This window comes from Lissotriton vulgaris, chromosome 1_1 (assembly GCF_964263255.1).
Source record: "Lissotriton vulgaris chromosome 1_1, aLisVul1.2, whole genome shotgun sequence".
Lineage (NCBI taxonomy): Eukaryota > Metazoa > Chordata > Amphibia > Caudata > Salamandridae > Lissotriton > Lissotriton vulgaris.
In genome coordinates, this window is record NC_141685.1 from 239,302,879 (window position 1) to 239,326,286 (window position 23,408).

At 48.4% G+C, this 23,408-nt stretch overlaps 1 protein-coding gene across 1 annotated transcript in view; it reads left to right on the plus strand.

The window, feature by feature from the left end:
• LOC147745333 (uncharacterized) overlaps positions 1-23,408 on the plus strand; it is a 124,477-nt gene that overhangs the window by 7,877 nt on the left and 93,192 nt on the right. Inside the window, exon 2 of the mRNA XM_086952247.1 lies at positions 15,313-15,439. Coding sequence (XP_086808373.1) covers positions 15,313-15,439 — 127 coding nt within the window. The remainder of the gene's footprint in view (positions 1-15,312; positions 15,440-23,408) is intronic.

The window sequence follows — 23,408 nt, forward strand, 5'->3', positions numbered from 1 at the left end:
TCTATCTATGGCAGAGGAAAAGGACTGACTCTTTTTGCCCTGCTGCGGTATCCAGCTTGAGAAGATCTCCAAGTGCGTGTGTGTTTGCCTCCTGTTGGAAGTCTTAGGGAGATAAAAGACTTCAAAAGATCCTTGATACATCTAAAACGAGCCTGTCTGGAATGAGAGCTGGGAGAGCTCTGTGAGGAGTGCTGCCCCTGCTGTGTGTGGGTCAGCCTGCAGTTGCTGCTCCTGTCTGGAGCGGAGCATGACTGGACTGTTCTTCTACCTCAGACGTCTTCAATCTGTGGAGAGCGACCCCTAGGGGGGCCCTGGAGTCCTGGGAAGGGTGTCGCACATTCCTCTTGGAAACAGATGACTAATTTCTATTGTTGAAATGCTCCAGCTGAGTGTCCTGTTTTGTGAAATGTTTTCGTGCCAGTGTGCATTTGTCACCTGAAAGAAATGTAAATGCTCCCTGTTAGATAATCTGCCAGTGTAAAGGGTGCGTGAATTGTTACAAGCTAATGTAACATGGCCTATGTCTACTAAAGGGAGGGGAGAAAAGCGAATACTGGAGCTGCCCAAGTAAACCTTGGTGAGCAATGTTGTAAATGTTCCGAGATTTCATGTTTTTTTTCTGTTAATGTTTCCTCTTGCTCTGCCCTGCCACTTGCTGATCAGTAGCATGTAATTTCTGATTTTACTACTTCCTGTGAGTAGTCCTTTGACGGTGCTTGTGAAGCTAGAAATGCATAGCTTTAACTAAGCCGGTCCAAATGTTAAACCACCTGCTCTTCCTTCTCTGTTTGCACTTGCACTCTAGATTTTACCCATTTAAAAGGGATTGGCTGCCGAGTTTCGAAGCTGTCTCAAGCTTTAAATTCTTGGCCATCTTTGGGCAGAAGCCAAATAAATTGCCTATTAACTGACTGATCAAACTCATAGGACCCTAGTTTATTTTTGTGGAGGAAAACAAGTGACCATCAAAGTACTTATGTGAAAAGTAATGTGACTAGCTTCATAAAGACAAACCAGGTCACCAGGCTGCAAGACGAGAGCCCATATTGAACGGATTGCATGTTGGGTAAGCATCTCATTATGGAGGATGGATTGCTACGGTAAAATGAAAGCACTAACACGGTACATTTTCATGACATGGTACATGGCATTTGAAATATAGGTAAATTAATGACAGGGTTGCCTGATATTACATTTACACCGCACATTATTTCATCTGTAGGTGCCTGAATGTGACAGACCTAAAACTTTTTTTGGTTCTCTGGCGGTACAAGCGTCTTAACCCTACCTATGAGGCAGCGCAAAGCATCCCTGCATGGCATTGCATGGCCTCATAGATATGCAGTATGGCATGGCATCACAAGTCACTACTTTGGCTTACTCTGCGTCAAGGAGGTGTTCCATAGGTGTTGCATGGGGGTTCCCATGGATTTTGACGCAGCCCCATATTTACAAAATCATGTAAAGCTGGGGCTGCGCCAAAAACGTACACCTCCCCAGGGAAGGCGAACTAGGAGAAATGTTTTTATTTCTCCTCGTTTTTACCTCTTTTCATGTGTGCTGCTTTCTGCAGCTCCCACAGAAGGAGGAAAATGCCTCTCTGAATTGTTTTTGTGAAGGAAGGTGCCCCTTCATGCTCAAAAGCAAACCTGCCCATGTTGGTGCCAGGCAGCAATTTGTGCACCAACGCAAGAGGAAAGGACAGGAATGCACCATATTTTATAAATATGATGCATTCCTGCCCATTGACATTAACGTGGGGCAGCGCAGCAAGAAGACATTGTGGCGCTGCCCTACGCCAATTCCTCATAGATAAGATCCTTTACGGCAGATTTATGTTAACTGGCGCATCCCCAGGGATGCGCCAGTTAACATGCGCCACAGTGCGCCACAGCTCCACCACCCATGGTGCGCCGCATTTATAATGCGGCGCACCATGGTGCAAAAACGGCACAGATGCGTGACGCATCTGTGCCGGAAATGTGGCGCATTGCTGGAGTCGCGTCGCAAGCGCGACGCAGCTCCAGCAAGGCACGGGGGAGCCCCATGTGCACAATGCTGCGTCAAGACCTACGCCTGCTTCAAGCAGGCGCAGGGTTTTGACGCAGCATTGCCCTGAAAGTGACTGAGTGAAATCTTATAGATTTCACTCAGCCACTTTCAGGAGGCGTTCCTGCGCAGGAACGCCCCCCCCCCTGCGCAGGAACGCCTCCTTATGGCACAGGGCTTTACAACGTGACGCATCTCCTAGATGTGTCACGTTGTAAATAGGGCGCATTGTTTGCACCGCAGTTGCGTCAAATAAAGTGACGCAATTGCGGCGCAAAGAGGCGCAACGGCCTCATAAATCTGCCCCTTTGTTTTTAGCTAAACCTTAGCTTAGACACCTTAGACCACGCCCACTGATCTTTGGTTTCCTAAACACTGTTTCATATGATTCCCCCACCATAAAAATGATTTGCTGTGGGAATTGGGGGCGCTTATGGTTGTCGTTGATGAGAGTACCAGGTTCTAAAAAATGTTGTCACAGAGGGTCCTTACGCCTAAAAAAATTTGACAAGGAGGTCTTGGCATCAAAAAGTTTGAAGACCTCTGTTCTACCTTCATGACAAAGTAAGCGTGTACCGGACGCTGTTTCTGCCCCATTTCCTCCGTGAAACTAGCCAGAGTAGTTCTTGGTGACTAGCGAGTGTTGGGCACTCCCTGATCCAGCGCGTGGTGAGTACCTTCTGATATACCGACACGGGAAGAAGGGCGTTTTGGGGCAAGTACATTGCTGTGTGCTGTTTCACTGACTCACGCCATGTAGACTGCGTGAGCACGAGCCAGGAAGCCACCTCTGTTGAAATGGTGTTGCCAGGAAAGCCGAAGAAGGGGCAAACCCAGTGCGGCTCAGCACACATTGCAAGAAAGGTGCTTCGGGGTCATGCTGAGGCAAGGGGATCGCCACAGGAGGGAAAACAACCGCCGCGTGGTCTTTCGATCTGTTCGACCCCGCTGGTGTCTGAGGGGCCCCAGAGGGCTTCAGGCTCGGCCTAGTTTGTGGTGGAGTCGCACTACTGTTGGCAGCTGCATTGCTCGCTCGCAGGCAGCTGCATTTGGAGCACGCAGAGGGGGCAGGGACTTAGCAAGTTCTCTCCCAAATCAACAGGATTGGTGCCCTACCCTCAGGAGTTCAGAGGCCGGACCTGGGGATTTACCTAAACAGGTTAGGATTCGATTTAGGGGTCCCGCTGAGCGCTGACATTTGATTCTGCAAGATTTATTACCTGATATTGGGATTTGTAAAGCCTATATTTTGTGACCTGGCTTATGGTGTATGTAGTGTTCATACTGTATATTGACAGAATAAAGATTACTCTTTTTAGAGCTGTACATTACATGTGCAGTGGTTTAGGGGGTTTTCATGATGTGTGCAACCTATAAGTAAGTACTTTATTGCACTAACTGTGATGATTTTGACAATTGCCTGGTTGGCAAAGTAATTGATGATTTATGTGATTGCGGTCTATATGGCACATTCATCAAGGTAGGCTTTTGCGATTCCTTAATTGCGATTATTAAGGAATCGCAATTAAGGAATCGTAAAAACCTACGCATGTATGGATCGCTATAAAATAGCGATTCCTGAACATTCCTTAAGTGCGACTCGGAATTAAGGAATGCCGTCCCATTAATTCCCATGGGCCTACAGGCCCATAGGAATGAATTGGAGATTGCATGCACAATTTGTAAGTACCAGTAGGTACTCGCAAATTGCTCATGCATTATCAAGGGTGTCAAAATGACACCCTGTTGCACCCCTGAAATTGTGATGTGCGCCCATGTTGCCCACACACATGACCAAGGGCATGTGTGTGTGTAACCTAAAACTTAAAAAATGCATTTTAGTGCATTTTGTAAAGTTTCTGCAAATTACAGACAAGTTTGATTTGTCTGTAATTTGCGGTCCCACATAGCGAAATCTCTATTTGAAGGTGCTTCTAGCATTGCATTTAAGGAATCGCAAATTGTGATTCCTTAAATGCAATCGCAATTTAGGAATTCGCAAATAATTACGAATTCTTAAATTGCGCATAGGAAACACTTTCATGCATCACCAAAGGCCAATTTGCGATCGCAAATAGCGGGGCGGGTTTTTGCGAATCGCACCATTTGCGATCGCAAAAACCTTTGATGCATGTGCCCCTATGTGTGTGTTTTATATACAATATATGAGATGTTTTTATATTTGGTGGTCCCCCTGAGCGTTGACACATGATTGCGCTAGATTTATAAACTGATGTTGCGATTTTTCAAGCCTAAATTTTGTGCCCTGGCTTATTATGTATGTTGTGTTCATACTGTATATTGACAGAATAAGGATTACTCTTTCTAGAGCTGTACATTACATGTGCAGTGGTTTAGGGTGTTTTCATGATGTGTGCAACCTATAAGTAAGTACTTTATTGCACTAACTGTGATGATTTTGACAATTGCCTGGTTGGCAAAGTAATTGATGATTTATGTGATTGCGGTCTATATGGCACATTCATCAAGGTAGGCTTTTGCGATTCCTTAATTGCGATTATTAAGGAATCGCAATTAAGGAATCGTAAAAACCTACGCATGTATGGATCGCTATAAAATAGCGATTCCTGAACCTTCCTTAAGTGTGACTCGCAATTAAGGAATGCCGTCCCATTAATTCCTATGGGCATACAGTCCCATAGGAATGAATTGGAGATTGCATGCGCAATTCGCAAGAACCAGTAGGTACTCGCAAATTGCTCATACATTTTCAAGGGTGTCAAAATGACACCCTGTTGCACCCCTGAAATTGTGATGTGCACCCACGTTGCACACACACATGACCCAAGGGCATGCGTGTGTGTAACCTAAAACTTAAAAAAATGCCTTTTAGTGCATTTTTTTTAAGTTCCTGCAAATTACAGACAAGTTTGATTTGTCTGTAATTTGCAGTCCCAAATAGCGAAATCGCTATTTGAAAGTGCTTCTAGCATTGCATTTAAGGAATCGCAAATTGTGATTCATTAAATGCAATTGCAATTTAAGAATTCGCAAATAATTGCGAATTCTTAAATTGCGCATAGGAAACTCTTTCATGCATCTCCAAAGGCCAATTTGTAATCACAAACAGCGAGATTTTGCGAATCGCACCGTTTGTGATCGCATAAACCTTTGATGCATGTGCCCCTATGTGTTTTATGTACAATATATGAGATGTTTTTATATTCTTCTGTGTGGAGTCTCTTTTGTGTATGTGGTGGTGTATTTATTGTGTCCCTGATGTGTGTGTGTGTGTGTGTGTGTGTTGAGCAAATACTTTACACATTGCCTCTGGGATAAGCCTGACTGCTCTGCCAAGCTACCAAGGGGTTGAGCAGAGGTTATCTTGGATGTGTAACCCCCTTACCCTGACTAGAGTGGTGGGTTCCGCCGGGCTTAGGTGCATACCAAGCCAACCAGAAACCCCATTTCTACAGTCACTCCCTGAATCGGCTTGTCTTCCCTCAAGTGTTGCTGAAGGCGCACACTTTACGCTTTGAGGAGCAGGTCTTCGTTCATCATGACTTTTCCAGGTATGTTATGTTATGTAGATTTGTGTAGCTCAGCTAATCACACATCAGGGTATTCAAGTGCTGGAGCAGGCATGTAGGCATGAGACTGAGGTGATGGGTGTCCGACCCCGCATAAATAGGTAAAAAAAGTCAGGTCTTCAGCTTTTTGCGGAATTTAAGAAGTGAGGAGGATAGGGGAGTTTGTTCCAGGTCTTGTGTACAATGTAGGAGAATGCTTGACCCCCCCCTTCTGGTCTTATGAAAGCAAGGGGTGGGTGCGAGTGAGAGTGTGGCTGTTCATAGGTTCCTGGTGGGTCGGTGGAAGTGCAGGCTTTTGTTCAGTATGGGGGTCTGATGTTGTGCATTGCTTTGTATTCGTGCGTGAGGATTTTGAATTGGCTGCATTTGTGGATGGGGTGCCAGTGGAGCTCTCTGACGTGTGGTGAGATGTGGGTGCCTCATTGGAGGTAAAGGATGCATCTCTCTGTGGTGTTCTGGATGGTCTGGAGGCAGCTTAAGAGATGGTTAGAGATACTGGAGTAGAGTGTGTTGCCGTAGTCTAACCTGCTAGTGATGGGGGCTTGAGTGTTGGTACGTCTGATGTTCAGAGGTAGCCCTTTGAATACCTTGCGGGTATGTGGAGAATGTGGAAGCAAGAGGAGCTGACTGCATTAACTGGCGCTGTCATATTGAGCTTGTCATCCAGGATAATTCCTATGTTTTTGGCAGGGTCCCTTGGAGTGGTCATTGGTCCAAGCTCTAAAGACCACCTGCTGGGGTTCCATGGAGTACTCTTGTTCCCAAAGATCAGCACTTCTATCTTGTCGTAGTTAAGTTTCAGGCAGTTAGATCTTATCCAGTCTGCTACATTGATCGTGAAGTTGGAGAAGTTGGTTCTGGTGGGGGTGGGCGTGTCTGTCAGTGAGAGTATAAGTTAAGTGTCATTGGGGAAGAATATGATGGTGATGCCTTTGGATCTGATGATGTTGGCAAGCGGGTTGGGTAGACGTTGAACAAGGTTGGGATGAGTGAAGAACCCTAAGGGACTCCACAGATCAACTCCTTGGACTCCGATGTGTATGGTGGTGGTCTTATTTGCTGTGTTCGTCCTGTGAGAAAGGATCCGGTTGAGGGCCGGTCCTTGGATGCCTATCGTGTGGAGGCTTCTGACAATGGTGTGGTTGGAGACTGTATCGAAGACTTCAGAGAGGTCAAGTTGGATGAGGTTTGGAGCGTCTCCCCGGTCCAGTATCGCGCTGATGTCTATGGCCAAGAAGAGTGCTGTTTCGCTCCAAAATCCTGCTAGGGTGTGGTCTGGTAGCTTGCAGTGTTCAAGATGGCTGGTGAGTTGTCTGTTGAGAGCCTTCTCCATCACTTTGGCTGGGTAAGGAAACAGAGAGATGGTATGGAAGTTGCTCACCTCACTGAGGTTGGCCAATGTGTTTTTTTGAGGAGTGCATTGACTGATGCATATTTCCAGACTTCTGGGAAGGTGGTAGATTTGATGGCGGTGTTGATGATGTGAGTGAGGGCACTGCTCATTGGTGGTCCTCCCATGTTGTAAATGTGATGGGAGCATGTGTACATAGGTGCCCCAGAGTGTATGTACTGTTTTCATGATCCCTGCAGTGTCTTCTTTCGTGAGAGTTTTCCAGTCAGTCAGGTGCTCGTTTTTGGTTTGTGGTGGTCAAGTTGGTGATCCGATCTTTGGTGTCTGATTGTTGTTCGAAGTTGCAGTAGAACATTTCTATTTTACTGTGGAAGAAGTTTGATAACTTGTCACAAAGTTGCTGTGAAGTGGTGATGGAGTTGGCTGTGGCCTCGGGAGTGGTGAGCTCTTTGGCCATTGTGAAGTTCCCCTTGCAGCTGTTGGAGCTCACCTCTATTTGTACGGTTAACTTCCTACTTTTGGTGACTCTAAGAAGTTGGGGCCTTCAAGGTGGTTCTGGCGTTAGTGTTATTATTGGTTCTCCATTTTCTTTCTAGCTGCTGCTTGCAGTATCATTTACATTGTCAGAGGTCCTCTGTAAACCAGCTGGCTTGTTTGTTGGTTCTTCTTCGTTTGTTGCTTTTGATTGGCACAAGAGAGTCGACGCAGTTTTTGATCCATTCGTTGAAAAATTTGGTGATGTCCTTGCCAAGGTTGTTGGAGGTGTTGGGTTGGTTTGTTTAGAGGGCTCTGAGCCATTTTGCCACTGATACTGTTGTGGGTGCATTGACTTGCAGTGCGGTGATTTTTGAAGTTTATCAGGGAATGGCCAGTCCATATAAGCAATGAGGCAAGGATGTATGTGATTCTGTCAATGGTGGTGAAGACTGGATCCGTGGTATGTCCTGCAATGTGTGTAGGGTCATGATACTTGAGTCTCTCAGTGCAACATAAAGATATCTCAAAGCATCAGGCTCAAAACTCCTTCACTCGCCAAGCACGCTACAGAGAACTGGGACCTACTCCATGAACATTCCCTGGACATTCTTTTTTTTTAAAGGAAATTTGACTGAAATGCACCAGTTATTGCCACAGCAATTTCCGCCAACTATAAAATTGTTAGGCAGGACCTCCAGAACAAGCCCGGAGGCCCCTTCATACTCAAGCACACAGTCATCTGCTTCACCACCATGGACCCCACCGCCAACTACATGGAGCATCTCACTTTCAAGCTTCACGCCACAGCCAACTGCAGCCTATGAGGAACCCTTTTCCTCAGATCTCAAGCACCCCATTCCAACTACACAAGCGACTTCACAGACTTCATTTTGCCCCTAATCATGGATGCTAGCACATTATTCCTCCTCGAAGATCTCAACTTTCACCTAGTAGACAGCAGTGACCCATATTCCACAGCTCTCCTACAGACCATAAAAACCCAGAGCTCACCCAGCATGTATTAGCAGACAGACCCATGCTGCTGGTCATTTCCTGAACCCAATTTACACCGCCTTCAGCAACCTCACAGTCAACAAGACATTGACCTGGTCAGACCTCATGCTCATCAGCTGAAGCATTCATGTCCCACAATACCCGAAACATCACACCATCAAAACTGCCCACCTGAGCTGGAACAAAATCACAGAAACCAACTGGACCATTGTCCTCTGCATGCCTGACCCTACCATGCCAGCGGCCTACCTACTGCTTTCCGAAACTTCAATAAATGGCTAACTTCCTGGGCCAACGGTCTGGCCCTCTTAAATGGAAAGGCACCATTGCAAAACCCAGATCTAATGCAAGCAGGTACACAGAAGATTTCAGGCAGACAAGAGACACTGCAAAAACTGGAGCATAGGTGGTGATTCACCCAAGACACAGCAGACAAAAACAGAATCAAATCCGCCGTAAGACCCTACCACTAGCTGATCCCGATAGACAAAAGAACAACTATCACAGACCATATCAATGCCTGCCCAAACAAGAATTAAGAGATTTTCACCACTGTCAAGGATTTTACCGTCCTGCCAGCTGCCTCCATCGGAAACCCTCTCACAAGACCTCTGCAACAAACTTCTTGACTTCTTCAGCAACAAAATTACCCCATTTATGGAAACTTGGGTCGGCAACCAGACCCAATCACCCAGGCCACCCAACTCCTCACTGAGTCTGGGGAGTAGACACTGACTGCCTGGACCACCATTACCCAGACAAAATAACTGCTACCATCAACACAATCCACTTGTGCTTCCGTTGACCCCTGCCCAGACCACACCTTCACCAAATGACTCCTTTTTAGGTCTCGGCATCGAGACCTATTGCTGCCGAGTTCGCTCTCAACGGAGACAGAGCGGTGCACGAGCCGACCAGGGTCTGTGGACACGCATACACACAGGCAGGCAGGCAGGCACGTGCCGCGCGCACACAGACACACACTCAGAGACAGACACACGCACACACACACAAACACACACACACACACCCTTCCTCTCTGCCCACTCCCTCTCTGCCGCCCACCCTCTACCCCCACTCACCGGGCTCTTTTCCTCCGCAGCGGGTCAGTCATGGCAGCAGGCAGACTCGGTGTCTTCTCCGGCGATCTTCAGCTGATGTGCACGCCCACGCTGCGTCTCGTGCGCGCCCACCACGCTGTTTCGCGCCCATTGATCCTCAGCATGTCCTCTTCTTCTTTCTGACTCAGTTGAGTTTGCCGGCTACGTTTTGCATATACTCTTTCCTCTTTCCGGCGTTCATGCTTTATACTAATTTCCTCGCCCCGCCCGCGTCCAGACAACAGAACCTCCTCCTGTGCGCCGTCGTACGGCCACGCGCATTCCATGTCCTGCACCCGCTGCACAGGGATCTTTGGCACCCAGTAGCCGTGAGTCTGTGTGCCCACATCATTGGCTACTACGTAGCCTGGGGGTGAGGTTTGTGGCACAAAATAGGAGGCGGTGCAATCACGTGACCTCCTGCTGCCGCGGCTGCGCAACGAGAGGCCAGTTCAATTGAAAAGTTTGGGCAAACAGCAGCTACACTGGCAATGGCAGCGCTGCTCCTTCCATACCGCATTAATTATATACAAATCCAGCAACATGAATGAAGGAAGCCGTCCGAGGTGCCGGCGGATGAGTGAGCTGTGCCCGCACCAGCTCACACACTGCTGTATAACCACAGTTTATTTTTTAGCACGGGACTAAACGCAGGAAGACAAGGCTTTTTAAGAGCATGCATTTCAGTTTTATCATTTGCCTCAGAGTGAACATCCGTTTATTAAGCCCTGACTCATCCTAAACGAGTTACGGTAAATTGACCGTAAATAGCACAGGCACTGGTGTTGGAGCAGAAGTTTACACCAAAGTGCAAGCAGAGTTGCCGAGCCAGGCGCAGAATCGTGGCTGAGCTGACGCTTGCTACTGGAGTAGTTGCCACGGTCACACTGAGGAGCAAAAACAAGAAAGTGACTGATTCCCTTAACATTTACCCAACCATGATAGCGCAGCCACATGAGCGCCGGTCCGTCTAGCTCTCCGCACGGCCCGCTGTGGCGACAGCTAACTGCCTGGTGCTCAGCTTAGAATGACCTTGTGACAGCCGCAACCGGCCGGCACAATCTGTCACTGCGGGGCCGGGCAGCAGGCAGAGATGCACTACCCATCTGAGCCAACATATCCTGACAGGCCACAAAACTGCTTGGCACTATCTCACAAACCACTGTGGGCAGCACATTGATTCCTACAGAAATGGCCTGAGCGGAGGCCCAGGCAGCCCTAATCAGTGCAGACAGCGCCAGCGTAGTCAACTTTCAGCACCACCAGCACCACTTAGTTTAAGTCAAGAACCTGTATACAGTAGCTCTGGGACTGCCTTACTCGCAGCCTACAGTAGATCTGGTGCTGTGGGGCAGGGCAGCAGGCAGTGGTGTTCCAACTGGGGCGGACACCGCTCAGCAGTGCTGGTAATCACTTTTATAGGGATGAACAATCATTACTATAGTCAAGGATAATACAGTGTCCTGGTTGTCTGTAATGTGTGCCTCGCACCGTTTATTTCTGGTGTTTTCCAGCAGTTTTAACATCTTATAGTTTCTCGTTGCTCAAATGGGCGTCATTTCTGATATTTAATTATGTTTCCCTCGTCTTCATTACTTGATTTTGCTAGCGTCAAAATGTCACTCATAGTCTTTGAAATGTCACTCATAATTCAAGTAAAATTATAAAATTTCACACATAATAATATGAAACCTTGGCAGCCATGGACCGGTTCTGCTCCGCCCCTGTGTTACGCAGAGCCGCAGGGGGCAGGGGTGCACCTGGGCCGCCCTGTTCTCACCGAGGCTGCCTGTTGTCCCTTTGTCTGGCTCATCTTAACGTCACTGAGACATGGAGCCGGGAGTCCTGCGGGCTGCATTAAATGCTGCAGGTTGAGTTCCCTGCGCCGAAGCTACACGTTGCTCTCTGTAATCACTGACGGGCGAAGAGGTTGGTTTATGTTTATTGTTTATTTGCTTTATTTTTATGTTTTAATTATGCACAATATATAATTTCTCCTTGGCAGGGCAGTGACTCATGTAATGATCTCCAGCACAGTGGTTTGTGTGACTAGGATGTGGAGTGTTATCGTCATCCGGGTTTACCTGTTCCTTGAATGGGCAGGCTGTATAGTAAGTTGTGTGCAGTGTGTAAAGCTGCTGCATCTATGTTGTGCTGATGCTGCCCGCCGCTTGTATACGCATGGGTGTACAGAATATGCACACCAGCAAACGGCTAGCAATAAGGTGGGCATGTAGAAGACCCCTTCTTTTGCAATTGATGTTGTGTCTTCTAGAAAACTGACCGCAGCCGTGCAAAATATGCTAATGCATAAAGTATTCACAGATACGGACAGGGAAGTGCACGTGTTTGCGCATGCCGCGGTATAAATTGATCATTTGGTGGGACATGATATTTGGGATAGGCGGATAAGCAAGTTGGCTAGGTGTAAATGCAATAGGTCTCACATATGCGAGCGATTAAGCTTTTGGCGATGTAAATGACAATGCCATTTATTTATGATTTAAAAAAAAAATGTCATGAGCAATGCCAATAGCTCTACCTTTAATAATGCAGAGACCATTGCATTGTAAATGCTTGTTCTAACATTGAAACTCCTCCGCCGACTCAACTGAATACCAGGATACCTGGAAACTGTCACTCCCATGCTCAAGAAGCCATCTGCAGACCGAGCCACATTCTTCAACCGCAGACCCATCTCCCTCCTACCATACCCTGCCTAAGGTCTTAGCCTCTTCCATGCTCATGACGAGCTCGTCATGAGCCACAGCGCACCGGTGCTCATGACGAGCTCAGCTCGTCATGGCCCATGGAACACTCAGGTGCGGGGAGAATTCCCCCGGTGTGCTGAGCGTTCCACGGGAGGCAATACACCTGTGACGAGCTGAGCTCGTCACGAGCATGTGGGCGCCGTGCCTCATGACGAGCTCAGCTCGTCATGAGCATGCGGGCGCCGTGCGCGCTCCCTCCCCCCCAGTACAGCGGGAAAATAACCCCCGCGGCGAAGGGGTTAGAGAAGCTAATCAATCTATTCCTCAACAACCACCTCAACAACCATCAACTCTTTGACATCACTCAATCCAGTTCCAGGCCCAACCACCAGATGGGAAGCAGCACTCATCGCCGCCACAGACGACATCCGCATGATCATAGAGAGGGGGGAATCGGCAACGCTCATGTTCCTGGATCTCTCGGCAGCTCTCAACACCATCTCACATCCTATCCTCATGAAGCACCTGCATGACATCAGCATCCAAGGACCCGTCCTGCGATTGATCAGCTTCTTTTAAACTGAGAAAACACAAGCAGTCTGCCTCGCGCAATATTCCTCGTAACCTGCAAGGTAATCTGTGGAGTAGTGCAAGGCTGTGCTCTCAGCCCAAGCTTTTCCACACATACATGATCCCACTGGACAGCATCATCCGAGCACACATCAACATCCTCTTGTACGCCGATGACATGCCACTGATAATATGCTCTCAGACAGGAACCCCAAGAGAAGAAACAAGTTCACCAGCTGTATGGGGAATGGATGAAGACCAACTATCTGAAGCTCAACACCGACAACACACACGTAGTAATCTTGAGCCACAGCACCTTACCTTGGAATCAAACTTATGACCCGCTGAACTAGACCTACATTCTCACCCAGCACATATGCCCGGAACCTCTGGTTCATCATCGACAACAAATTGGACATAAAGCCAAGCCAATGGTGTCACAGCAGTTTGCTTTCACACCCTCAAAAAGTTAATGAAGATCTTCAAGTGGCTCACATACCGCACCCGGAAGACTGTCACCCACATCCTCGTCACTAGCAATATGCACTGCAAAACGCTCCTCACTGCCGGAATCTCCAACCAATTAACCAGAAGGCTCCAATCCATCCAGAACTCAGCAGCGATACTCAAACTCCCACAAAGGACCCACACACACACCACACTTCATGGAGCTCTACTGGCTCCCCACACACATATGCTCACACTTCAGACTCCTTACCCATACGTTCAAAGCACTACTTAATTATGGGCCGCGTACTTGAAAAGTAGCATCCCCTTCTGCCAACAGCAGAGAACCCTCCACTCTGTTAGACTCCTACTTGTAGTTACCGCACACATATACAGAAACTAATCCAGACGCCGGCACTTCTCGCACATTGCTACTATAGCCCGGAATGACTTACCTCCTCACATCTGAGCCTCTTTCTTGCTTCTTGAGTTCCGTAATAGGCTGAAGCCTTGTCTCTTCAAGTAACCCCCGCTATAGACAGATTAGTGTCGGGTACCTGCATAAGGCTATGATACCCTCCCTCTTGATAGCACGCTCTACAAATACCTTGTCAGGCTCATCTGATGGAATAACATTGGCTCCACTTGCCCGCCCGCAACATCTCCAAACCGGATGCATCCTTTACAAAGCTATCATGAATACCTCCTCTGCTTGTTTTGCAGACAAACTCACCCTCTCTGGCGTCTCTCAGCACACCCGCAGCCTGCACACCATCAGACTGGAGTCTAAGTAGTGTAAAAAAGGCAAAACCAAGAAAGCAAGCCCTCTCTGCACCAAGGATGTTGAACAAAATTCTAGTATCTATCAGAACTGGCCAAAGGCAGCTCCAATTTAGGAAAGAGTTGAAGACAATGCGTTTAAAGAACACTCGGGCCCGATTCACAGAATGAACTTAGGACTCAATCCTAAACTTACTCTTATGCTTACTCTTTTTTTGGTATTCACCGAATGCACTTACTACTTTTGGCATTCACCGAATGCACTTACTACTTTTGGCATTCACAGAATGCACTTACTACTTTTGGTATTCACAGAAGTTAGGATTGTGTCTTAAGTTTGTCTTAAGACAAACTTAAGACAGACTTAAGACAAACTTAAGACAGACTAGGATTTTGTCTTAAGTCTATCTTAAGTCTATCTTAAGTCTGTCTTAAGTCTGTCTTAAGTCTTTCTTAAGTCTAACTTAAGTCTGTCTTAAGTTTGTCTTAAGTCTGTCTTAAGTCTGTCTTAAGCCAAACTTAAGACAAAATCCTAACTTCTGTGAATACCAAAAGTAGTAAGTTCAGTCTGTGAATACCAAAAGTAGTAAGTGCATTCTGTGAATACCAAAATAGTAGTAAGTTTAGGATTGAGTCTTAAGTTTATTCTGTGAATCGGGCTCTACATTACGATATAGTAACAAGCCTCAAATAAGCTTCAGCCCACTCGTTGGCTTTATGCTTGTCTTTGACCCTGAGCAGCCCTCGGCTGCCTTTTGGTGCTGTACAAGTACCACATACATAAATACGTACACACAACCAATAGGAAACACAGATAAATACCAGGACAGTTTCTTATTACTTTCCTGCAGAGTTAATCTGCAAACTTTAACAGAGCAAAGCTTTATTTCCCCCTGTAATTGCAGCATGCAATAAACATAGTATTGCTTATAGTTGCAAACCCTGTGCAAATAGGAGCTTGTGAAGGGGTTGTCCTTTAACAAACCACTTGTAATCAGGCACTGAGTCTTAAATTGTATTATTTAATCTATTTCTTCTTGTTTAAAGGGGTCTTCAGCCCGTCTGTGTCAGTTTACTCATTGCACCTCTTTTACTTTCAGAAACAGAATCAAGTGCATCCACCACTGCTTTAACTAAATCAGAAGAGGACAGAATGTGGTGGAAAATTAACATAAAGTTCAATGTATTTAAGATGAATTCAGGGCCGTCGTTTTCTAGAGTGTAGAGGCCAAGAAAGCAACATAATGTGGTCTTTGTTGCAGGCACAGATTCCCTTCCGCGACGCTTCCGGCTGCTTCTCAGACGAGGACTGGGACCGTTTACAAGAATGGCAGAGGGAGCTTTGCAGGAACCTGATGAACGACATTCACCGCGCGCTGATCTCTCTGGGTAAGGTTACACCATTGATCTGTATCGGGGATCATTGCTGTCTTAAGGATGCTGTATGTATGTATTGTATGATTGTGAGAGCAGATCTTGTTTGGATGTTCTGCCTTTGTTCTATCTCTTTCCTTCTTCCAGGTGTATTGATCTGGGTACTTCTTTTGTGTGAAAATCTCTTCATTCAATTTTCAATGCAATGCACTCAACATCAAAAACAGTGCAGTAGGGTGTTATCATGCATCATCTCGCGCGTTAGCATGAAAGTCAATAAAAAATGTTGGTGTGGAGGTGAGATCCCAGGTGGAGGCTAGGGAACAAGAGACTCTGACCAACATCAGACTGACACACTCACTCCAGTGCCTTAGAAAGATTACTGAGCAGAGGGAAACCATCTGTAACCCACTGTTGGTGGAGGGAGATGGAGAGCTTGGGAGGAGGGTGCCTGTTCATCCAGCTCTGTCACAGTTCCGGATAACTCAGAGGAATCTGCATCGTCTGGTGTTGGTGCGTCCTGGTCTGAATAGTCACCCCGGTCCGTGCCCTGATTACCCAACCTGTCCAATATGTTTCCGCAGATCTCAAGGTCATGCTCTGCGTTGTTATCAATATGGACCTTCCGAAACCTACAGTCTTCTGCTGTTGCTCATTCCAGGAAGTCGGCGAGCCATTTAGACACAGTCGGAGGGGTCTGGCTATCCCATTGTACGGCTGTGCGCCGTCTCACCAGCACTAGTCCCAACTGTTCGAATCTGTTCTGCATTTTTTTACCCTTCTTGGGTAGAGGTATCAGTCCCAACAGGCAGTGTTGAGCCATCAGTTTCAGTTACTTTTGTCATTCTATGCACCTCCTGTAGTGGGAAACATCCTTCACAATGGGGGCATTGCATCGCAATGCCTTTACATCGCAGGCATTACAACGCACGCTGGATGACGCTCTAACCTAATGAATAGTATGATTTACTATTTCAACACCTTCCCTACTGTATGTAGACTGAAGTTGGAATAGTAAATCATACTATTCCTAAGTCCAGCGCCCTCCAGCGCAAGTCGTTGTAATGACTTGCGTTGTAACAAACGCAATGTAATATACCGCGTTGTAAATGTATGCGTAGTAACATCATACATTCTCTGTAGTACCTCCCCTCAGACCTCCTGTGTCTGCATGCAATCCCATGCGACTTGTCCAAAATCTGCCGGGAGTGACCCTCATCGAGCGCAGTTCGCCAAACGCATCGGATAGATCCTCTCTAGGCACTGTGGTGTCAGGTAAGATCTAGGTATGCACTAAAAATATACCAGTTTGAATCGGGCATTGCTGGTTATGTCACAGACTTGTGCCAGTGCCCTGCTCTATTCTCCGTCTGTGAGGGGGGTCTACAACTCCTCATTCCATGCAGCATGCCTGGGTGCAACATTCTTCTGTCTATCGCTCTTGAGGGCAGCATTTAGCTGGGAGATAATACCTTTGGAGAAGCCAGGATCTAAGATCAGCTGCAGGACTTTGGGACTCACTGGGCTCATCCGGGAATGCGCCCAAATCTCACGGGTCCTGCAGGATATGCTCGCATACTGCAAAAATTGTCCCCACTCTATGCCGTAGTGAATTTCAACCTCCTCTACCAGGAATGGAGATGTGTTGGTTCCTTGCTTCGGGGGAGACGATGCGTCGTTCCTCAATGCTTGCGCAGAGTAGGGGATGCATCTTGGTCCTTACCGGAGAGAAGGTGATGCGTAGATTCTCGTGATGTTTTCCGGTTGCGATGCGACAAGATGGCGCTTCGATGCGATGCGACAATCTGGTGCTATGCGATAAGATGGTGCCCTTGATGCGACGACGTGAAGACGATGCGTGCACACCCTGACGGCGTGCGGCGAACTCTGTACTTTGGAGCAGCGACAGGCCCTGCGACAGCCTTCTCCGGTGATTCAACGGCGACCCTCACGGTGGCGACAGGCTTCTCTGGTGAAGCGACGGCAGACAGCTGCGACAAAGACACGCTTCTCGGGAGATGCGACAAAAGCTGCGGCGACGACACGCTTCGGAGTTGCTGGGACCTGAATAGGGCTGTGCCTTCCCTCCGCAATGCTGGCTCCACCTCCTGTGGTGTGTCTGATGTCCCTGGCCTTCACTGTTAAAGGAAAGAAGGAGACTTGTCAAGAAAGTGCCCCCCAGGACTGACCAGAACAGGTTTGGACTAGGCAGAGGCCTCTCTGCCTTCAGAGAACAAAGAGGCCAACCCAGCAAACAGTACACTGGCAGATGGGCGGTCCAAACTCCTTGGTTCTTCTCCTTGGCTAAGGTTCGTCTTGTTGTTCCAGATGTGATCTAAAGTTTTGGGGGTTGGGTCCCATTATTTATACTACTTTTCTCTTTGTTCTCTGAAGTGATTCCTACACGTTTTAGTTCTTTGTCTTATAACATTTTCTATACACTGATTTAGTCATCTATGATTGATTGTCTCTGTATAGTCGTGTGTTTGATGAAAAGTGCTCTGACATCCTACACTGGTATGAGTGGTGGCAGCGCTATAAAACGAATTAAAGGCATCTGAGAGAGAGCAGCTATGGAGACTTGAGGGCCACTGTTAAAGGGTGGTGGTGAGGGAATCCATGGCAGATGTGGTCATTGCGGGGCACCAGCAAACATTGTCGTACTGGCCACCATCAGCGCTAAAGCATGTCCTGCGTGTACCCCTCTCAAAATAAAAGGAATTGGACACCTCACTGCCCTTTAGCACCAGCGCAATTGGCGCTGTATACAGGATTTGCACCAATGTCAGGAATACCTCACTGAGTCCCATCCGGCAGAGTGCCTCCCAGAGATACATCCAGGCAGGGCCGGCGCTAGGCATGGGCAGAGTGGGCAGCTGCCCAGGGCCTCGCCCTCTGCCTAACAAGTATGGGGCCCCACACAATGGCAACACCCCACCAATCCTTGAGTACCCCTGCCGATCAAAGTGAAAGAAATGCGTCTATTTACAATTGGCATCGAGGAGCCCGTCTCCTAGGGCCTCTAAGGGATGCTCTGGGAAGGTCTACATGAAGGGGACACCTCTCCGGCTGCCCATTCAGAGACTCCGCAGGTCGCCCATTCTCAGTACTTTAGCCCACACAGGTTAAACTCTCAGCTCCGAAGCAATTCTCACACCTTCAGTCCGAAATGGGCTGTAAAAAAGGTGCTTGAGGGTGGCTGAGAGAAGGAGCTGCGGCCCAGGTAGAGTTTGCACAAAGTCGCTTCCCCAAGCCCAGAAGGTGTCACTTATGTAAATTTCAGGGGCCTCGCACATTCCCTCTTGCCCAGGGCCCCAAAAATCTTATTACCTGCCGGCGTCCAGGATAGGGTTTTGTCTAAGGCTGTTAGTGCATGTCGTATGCCTGTTGTACGAGTTTCGTGCATCACATAAGACAGTGTTCTCAGCTCAATGTGTGTACCTCTTCCAGGCATAAAGCCACATTGATTCTCACAGACCAGATGCGTGACCACTCATCATAGATGCAGTGCTAGGACCTTGGCTAATAATTTGCATTGATGTTAAGCATCAATAGCGGCCTATAAGACTCATGGTCAGAAGGGTCTTTGCCTGGTTTAGAGAGCATAATTATAAGGGCTTCCTGCATATGAGCCCATAATTTACTTTCTTCCTGTTCCTCCTGTAAAGTTTCAGGAAGTACAGAGAGACAGAGTATGCCTGGAAGTATTAAACTCGGAGACTTTCAGGTCCCGGACATTTCTCTCTGGCCATATCCCGAAGGGCCTCACCTCGTTCCTTCAGTGGGATAACTTCTCTGAGTCTGCCGCTTGGGCCTCCATCAGCAGAGGAATGTCAAGCTGAGCCAAAAAACCTCAACTGCATACACCTTCGTCAGGTGGTCATGCAGGTGCAGCTTAATTACTACTTGACCCATAGTGAGCACACCATCCGGTCTGCAGAGGGTGAGGTTAATCATCAGGGGATAATCGTGTTTGAGCAGCCAGATCAACATGCAGCCTGATTTAGTGCCTTCTCTGTGAAGACGCTGCCTATAGTCCTTTCGGACATGACAGTCCAGTCTGTCCCGGGGCCACCACTCTCCTAGGCGCCTCTGCCAGGGCCACATCTCCCGCCGCATGGCCCAACGTTCTTCTCTATGCCCCTACAAGGCACTCCTCCCCCTTGCTCCAGTTTCTTTCTGGTCCCATAGTTTTGCCTTGGCTTTCACCTCGAACTGCCACTTTAAGAGCCCCCATGTCTGAGCGGTCTTCCAGTTCGTTGAAGGGAAGCCTTGCAGGGCTTCCATCATGTCTATGCAGTATTCTGGGCCACCCAAAGTCTCGAGACGCAGACTCCATAAGGGGATGCGAGGTCTATGTCCCCGCACACCACATTCCAATAGTAGAGGGGGGTGGTAAGCGAGAAACCACTCCTGATAGCTTACCTTTACCACATTAAGGACACCCTCGTTTGTTAGGAAAAAAATGCCCAGATGACTATGTGTACTCTTGGGGTGGAGCTCCCTCCATATGTCCACCAGCTGCTGACTAGTCTTGGTTTCCCACAATCCCGCCACCATACGAGGCTTTCTGCCCATCTGGGGCGGATGCGGCTCTCCTCGCCCATCTAAAATACAATTGAAGTCACCCACCGAAATAATAGGCAAACCAACGAATGTGAGTGACTCTGTTTCCAGAGCTCTGAAGAACCATTCCTCGTCCGCATTCGCTGCATATATATTAAGTAGGCAACGTTCTTGTCCATCTAGTACCCCATGTAGAAGCATATAGTCCGGTCACGTCAGCTACCCGTCCTCGCTACTGGATGGAACCCCCGGAGCCAGCCACACAGACAACGCTCTGGCATATGAGAAATAAGTGGAAGAATATAATTGACCTCTCCACTTTTTGGGTAGCTTCTGGGCTTCAGGTGTGTCTCCTGAAGGAGTGAAATATGCACTTCTGTCCTCCTGAGATTGGTGTTGGTCCTATATCGCTTTACACAGGAGTTTAACTCACGCACATTCCATGTGAGTATACGCACTGAGTCAGTCATGATAAAGTGTCAAGCATACTCCAACCATCATCCACGGCCTCCCCACGCCAACTTCAACCCCCCTCGATTCAGACACACAATTGTCATTGCACTAGCTATAACTGTACCCCATGAACAAATCCCGAACACCTTTCCTGGGTAAACACCCCAGAACTCAACCAGTACCTCCCGACGCATTGTGACCTACCCGCCCACCCTAACTAGCAACCCCAATAGAACTGCAGTGTGTGTTTGAGGTTAGTGTTGGGCGTCTAATTTAAGCTCTAACTAAAGGGTGAGAACGTGCAAGAAAAAAGGGCCTGTGTGAGGTCCATTCGTCGCCCCACTCCTGTGTACCCTGTGATCCTCACTTTATTAAGTTCAGCGTTTTGCACACCACCTTAAAGGGGACAGGCGCAGAGGAGAAGTTTGTGTCAAGAAAATAAACAAGTGTATTTCAAAGTGCAGTATACCGTACACGTCTGCATGGCTCTGATGTTGCTGGGTCAATGCGTCTCGCCCCCGGCCAAGGCCTTGGTGTAGCTGTGGGGCAACACAGTCAGTAGTGAAGCTGCCAGTCCTCAGCGAGGCCTCCAGGACACTTCTCCGCCCCAGACGGCATCTCCAACAGTCAGTACACCCCCACGAATACCCTCAGATCCCAGGTCAAATCAGTCAGGAACATGCTCCCTTTGCAGGCGATGATCCTACAGCCCGGGCCGGCCAGGATACACACAGCTGCCAAAGGCTGGATGAAATCAGGCAACAGGTCCTCCCCGCAGATGCAGCACACCACTCCCCAGTGCCGCAAGTCAACGGGGCTCCCCTCCAGGCCACGCCTCAGAGGGGCCCCTGTCAGTCAATGAAGCCCAGAGGGCGCTATTCTCAATTGATGCCTTACCCCCAGAGCGATTCCCAGGGCCCGGTGCCACCCACTCAACAGTAGGCGTACGTTGGGTAGTGAGGGACCTCTCTGGAGTACCAGCGGGGCAAGTTCCTATAGCCGGCCAGGGGGCAGTCGCCCCGAATTGGGAGCCCCTCAGCAGGTCACTTACAGGCCAGGGGATCATGCTGGATATTTTCCCCTGAGGAGGGGGGTGATCCAGTCGTCGGGACTTCCCGTACTGTGAGGGCGCTAGTCCTCCCAGTTTTCTGTAGGCACCTGCAGTGCAACACACAGCCCCAAAGGGACCCTCCTGTTGGTGCGTACTGTGGAGGCCCCATCTGGCGACTTTACACAGCCCCTCACAGGCCGGGCAGTCTTGCAGGCGTTTCCCCCCTAGAGAGGAGCAATCAAGCCGGCAGGACACTCTAGAAGGCGTGGAGGCTCGTCTGCCCATTCTGACTGACTTTGTGTTGCATGGTCCCCGTAGGCAGCAGGATTACCCCAGCAGTAGATGTGTCACTGGCTGTGGCAGCAGCCCTCATCAGGTCATTTTTAGGCTTTTAGGCCATGCCGGGGGCTCAGCCAGTGGCGATTTTCCTGGTGTCCTTACCAGGACTCCTCAGCAGGCCACTTGCAGGTCTGTGGTCACACTGATGAGCTGACCGTTGGAGGAAGAGATTGGGCCGTCCAGGTGCTCGGTAGGGCGGGTTTGTGGTCTCATCGGCCCAGCACCCCTCGTGCACCAGCTTCTGGTGTGCCGCGCGGTCTCCGGAGTCAGTAGGACCACGCCAGCTTTTTCTTTTTGCAGGCCGCAGTCACGACCCCCTTTGCACCTTTTGACGAGGCTGGGGCAGCACTCACACTTCCATCGCCTTCATGCTCCCCTCTGTGGCGACCGGCATAGTAGCCAGCTTTGTTAACGGGTTGTGGCGGGGGGGAGGGTTGGGGGGAGATTAATGCAGGATTTGTTCACAAGTCAGCGGTGGAGCTCCTCTGGGCATGCCGGATACAGCCTCCATCTTGGCCTGCCCCGAATATTGAAACATTGTTTCTGCCTAAATTTTGCCTTGTGAAGCACCAGCTTGCCTCTTCCATTCTGACACAGTCGATTTATCTGAACAGTCAGCACTCCCCCCGTCTTTAGCTCAGTCTGTCCTGCCATCTTTATCTGTCAATAAGGCTGCACGTAGATGTGTTATTAAACATTGACATCTCGCCAGTCCCAGTATCTGTCGTACGGCTGTGTGCTCCTGTTGTTTATCTGGGGATGAATTCAAAATCCCTGGGGTTTTATGCGCTAATACTTTCCGATGAAGGTTTGGCTAAATAGAGTTCCTCTCATGAATGGGAACATCTATTCCCCGAATACGAACCAGACACAGGTTTCCAGGCCCTGGCCCGCTGTTCTCACAGGATATGCAAATCGAAATGGTGCTAGGAGGCGACTCGTCAGTAGTAAAATGAACTCTAGACTATCGAGCGATAAACTGAGATTTAGCTGATGTCTGAAGACTTAGGAATATTCCATTTATTCACCAGTTTATGATCTACATGCCCAGGTGGATAGATTGAGGTTCTTCACCAGAATTAGTGAGAACATTCTATACATAGAGTATTTAGCCTGCACATTATTGGACCACATCCCCTTAATTTTCAGAGTTGTGTGGGGATGGCAGCTCCCTCCAATCCCAACTTGGAGTCTCTTGTTCATACATTTGCACTAACAAATGTTTAGAGATCCCCTGGGTGATACAATTGGGAACACTTTCCAAATCAATCATGCCACCACACGCCACATGGAGTGGAAAGTGTTTAAGGTTGTGGTATTGGGCTTCTGCGTTGGTCAAACAATAGAAGTTACAAATTAGTTAGAAAATAAATTGACCAAAGTTGAAGGCAGCATCCATGCGCTAGAAGGGGCCTCCCAGTGGATCCTTTGATCCAACCAAGATTAGTGAGGGAAAATGAGATAGATGCAACTGTGGTGGAGCAGTTACGGACCCTGAATTATCGGGAACATTTAGACTCCACACGTGCTGAGAGTGGAAGAGCAGGAAAACTGCTGTTCAGGTTGATGCAACCT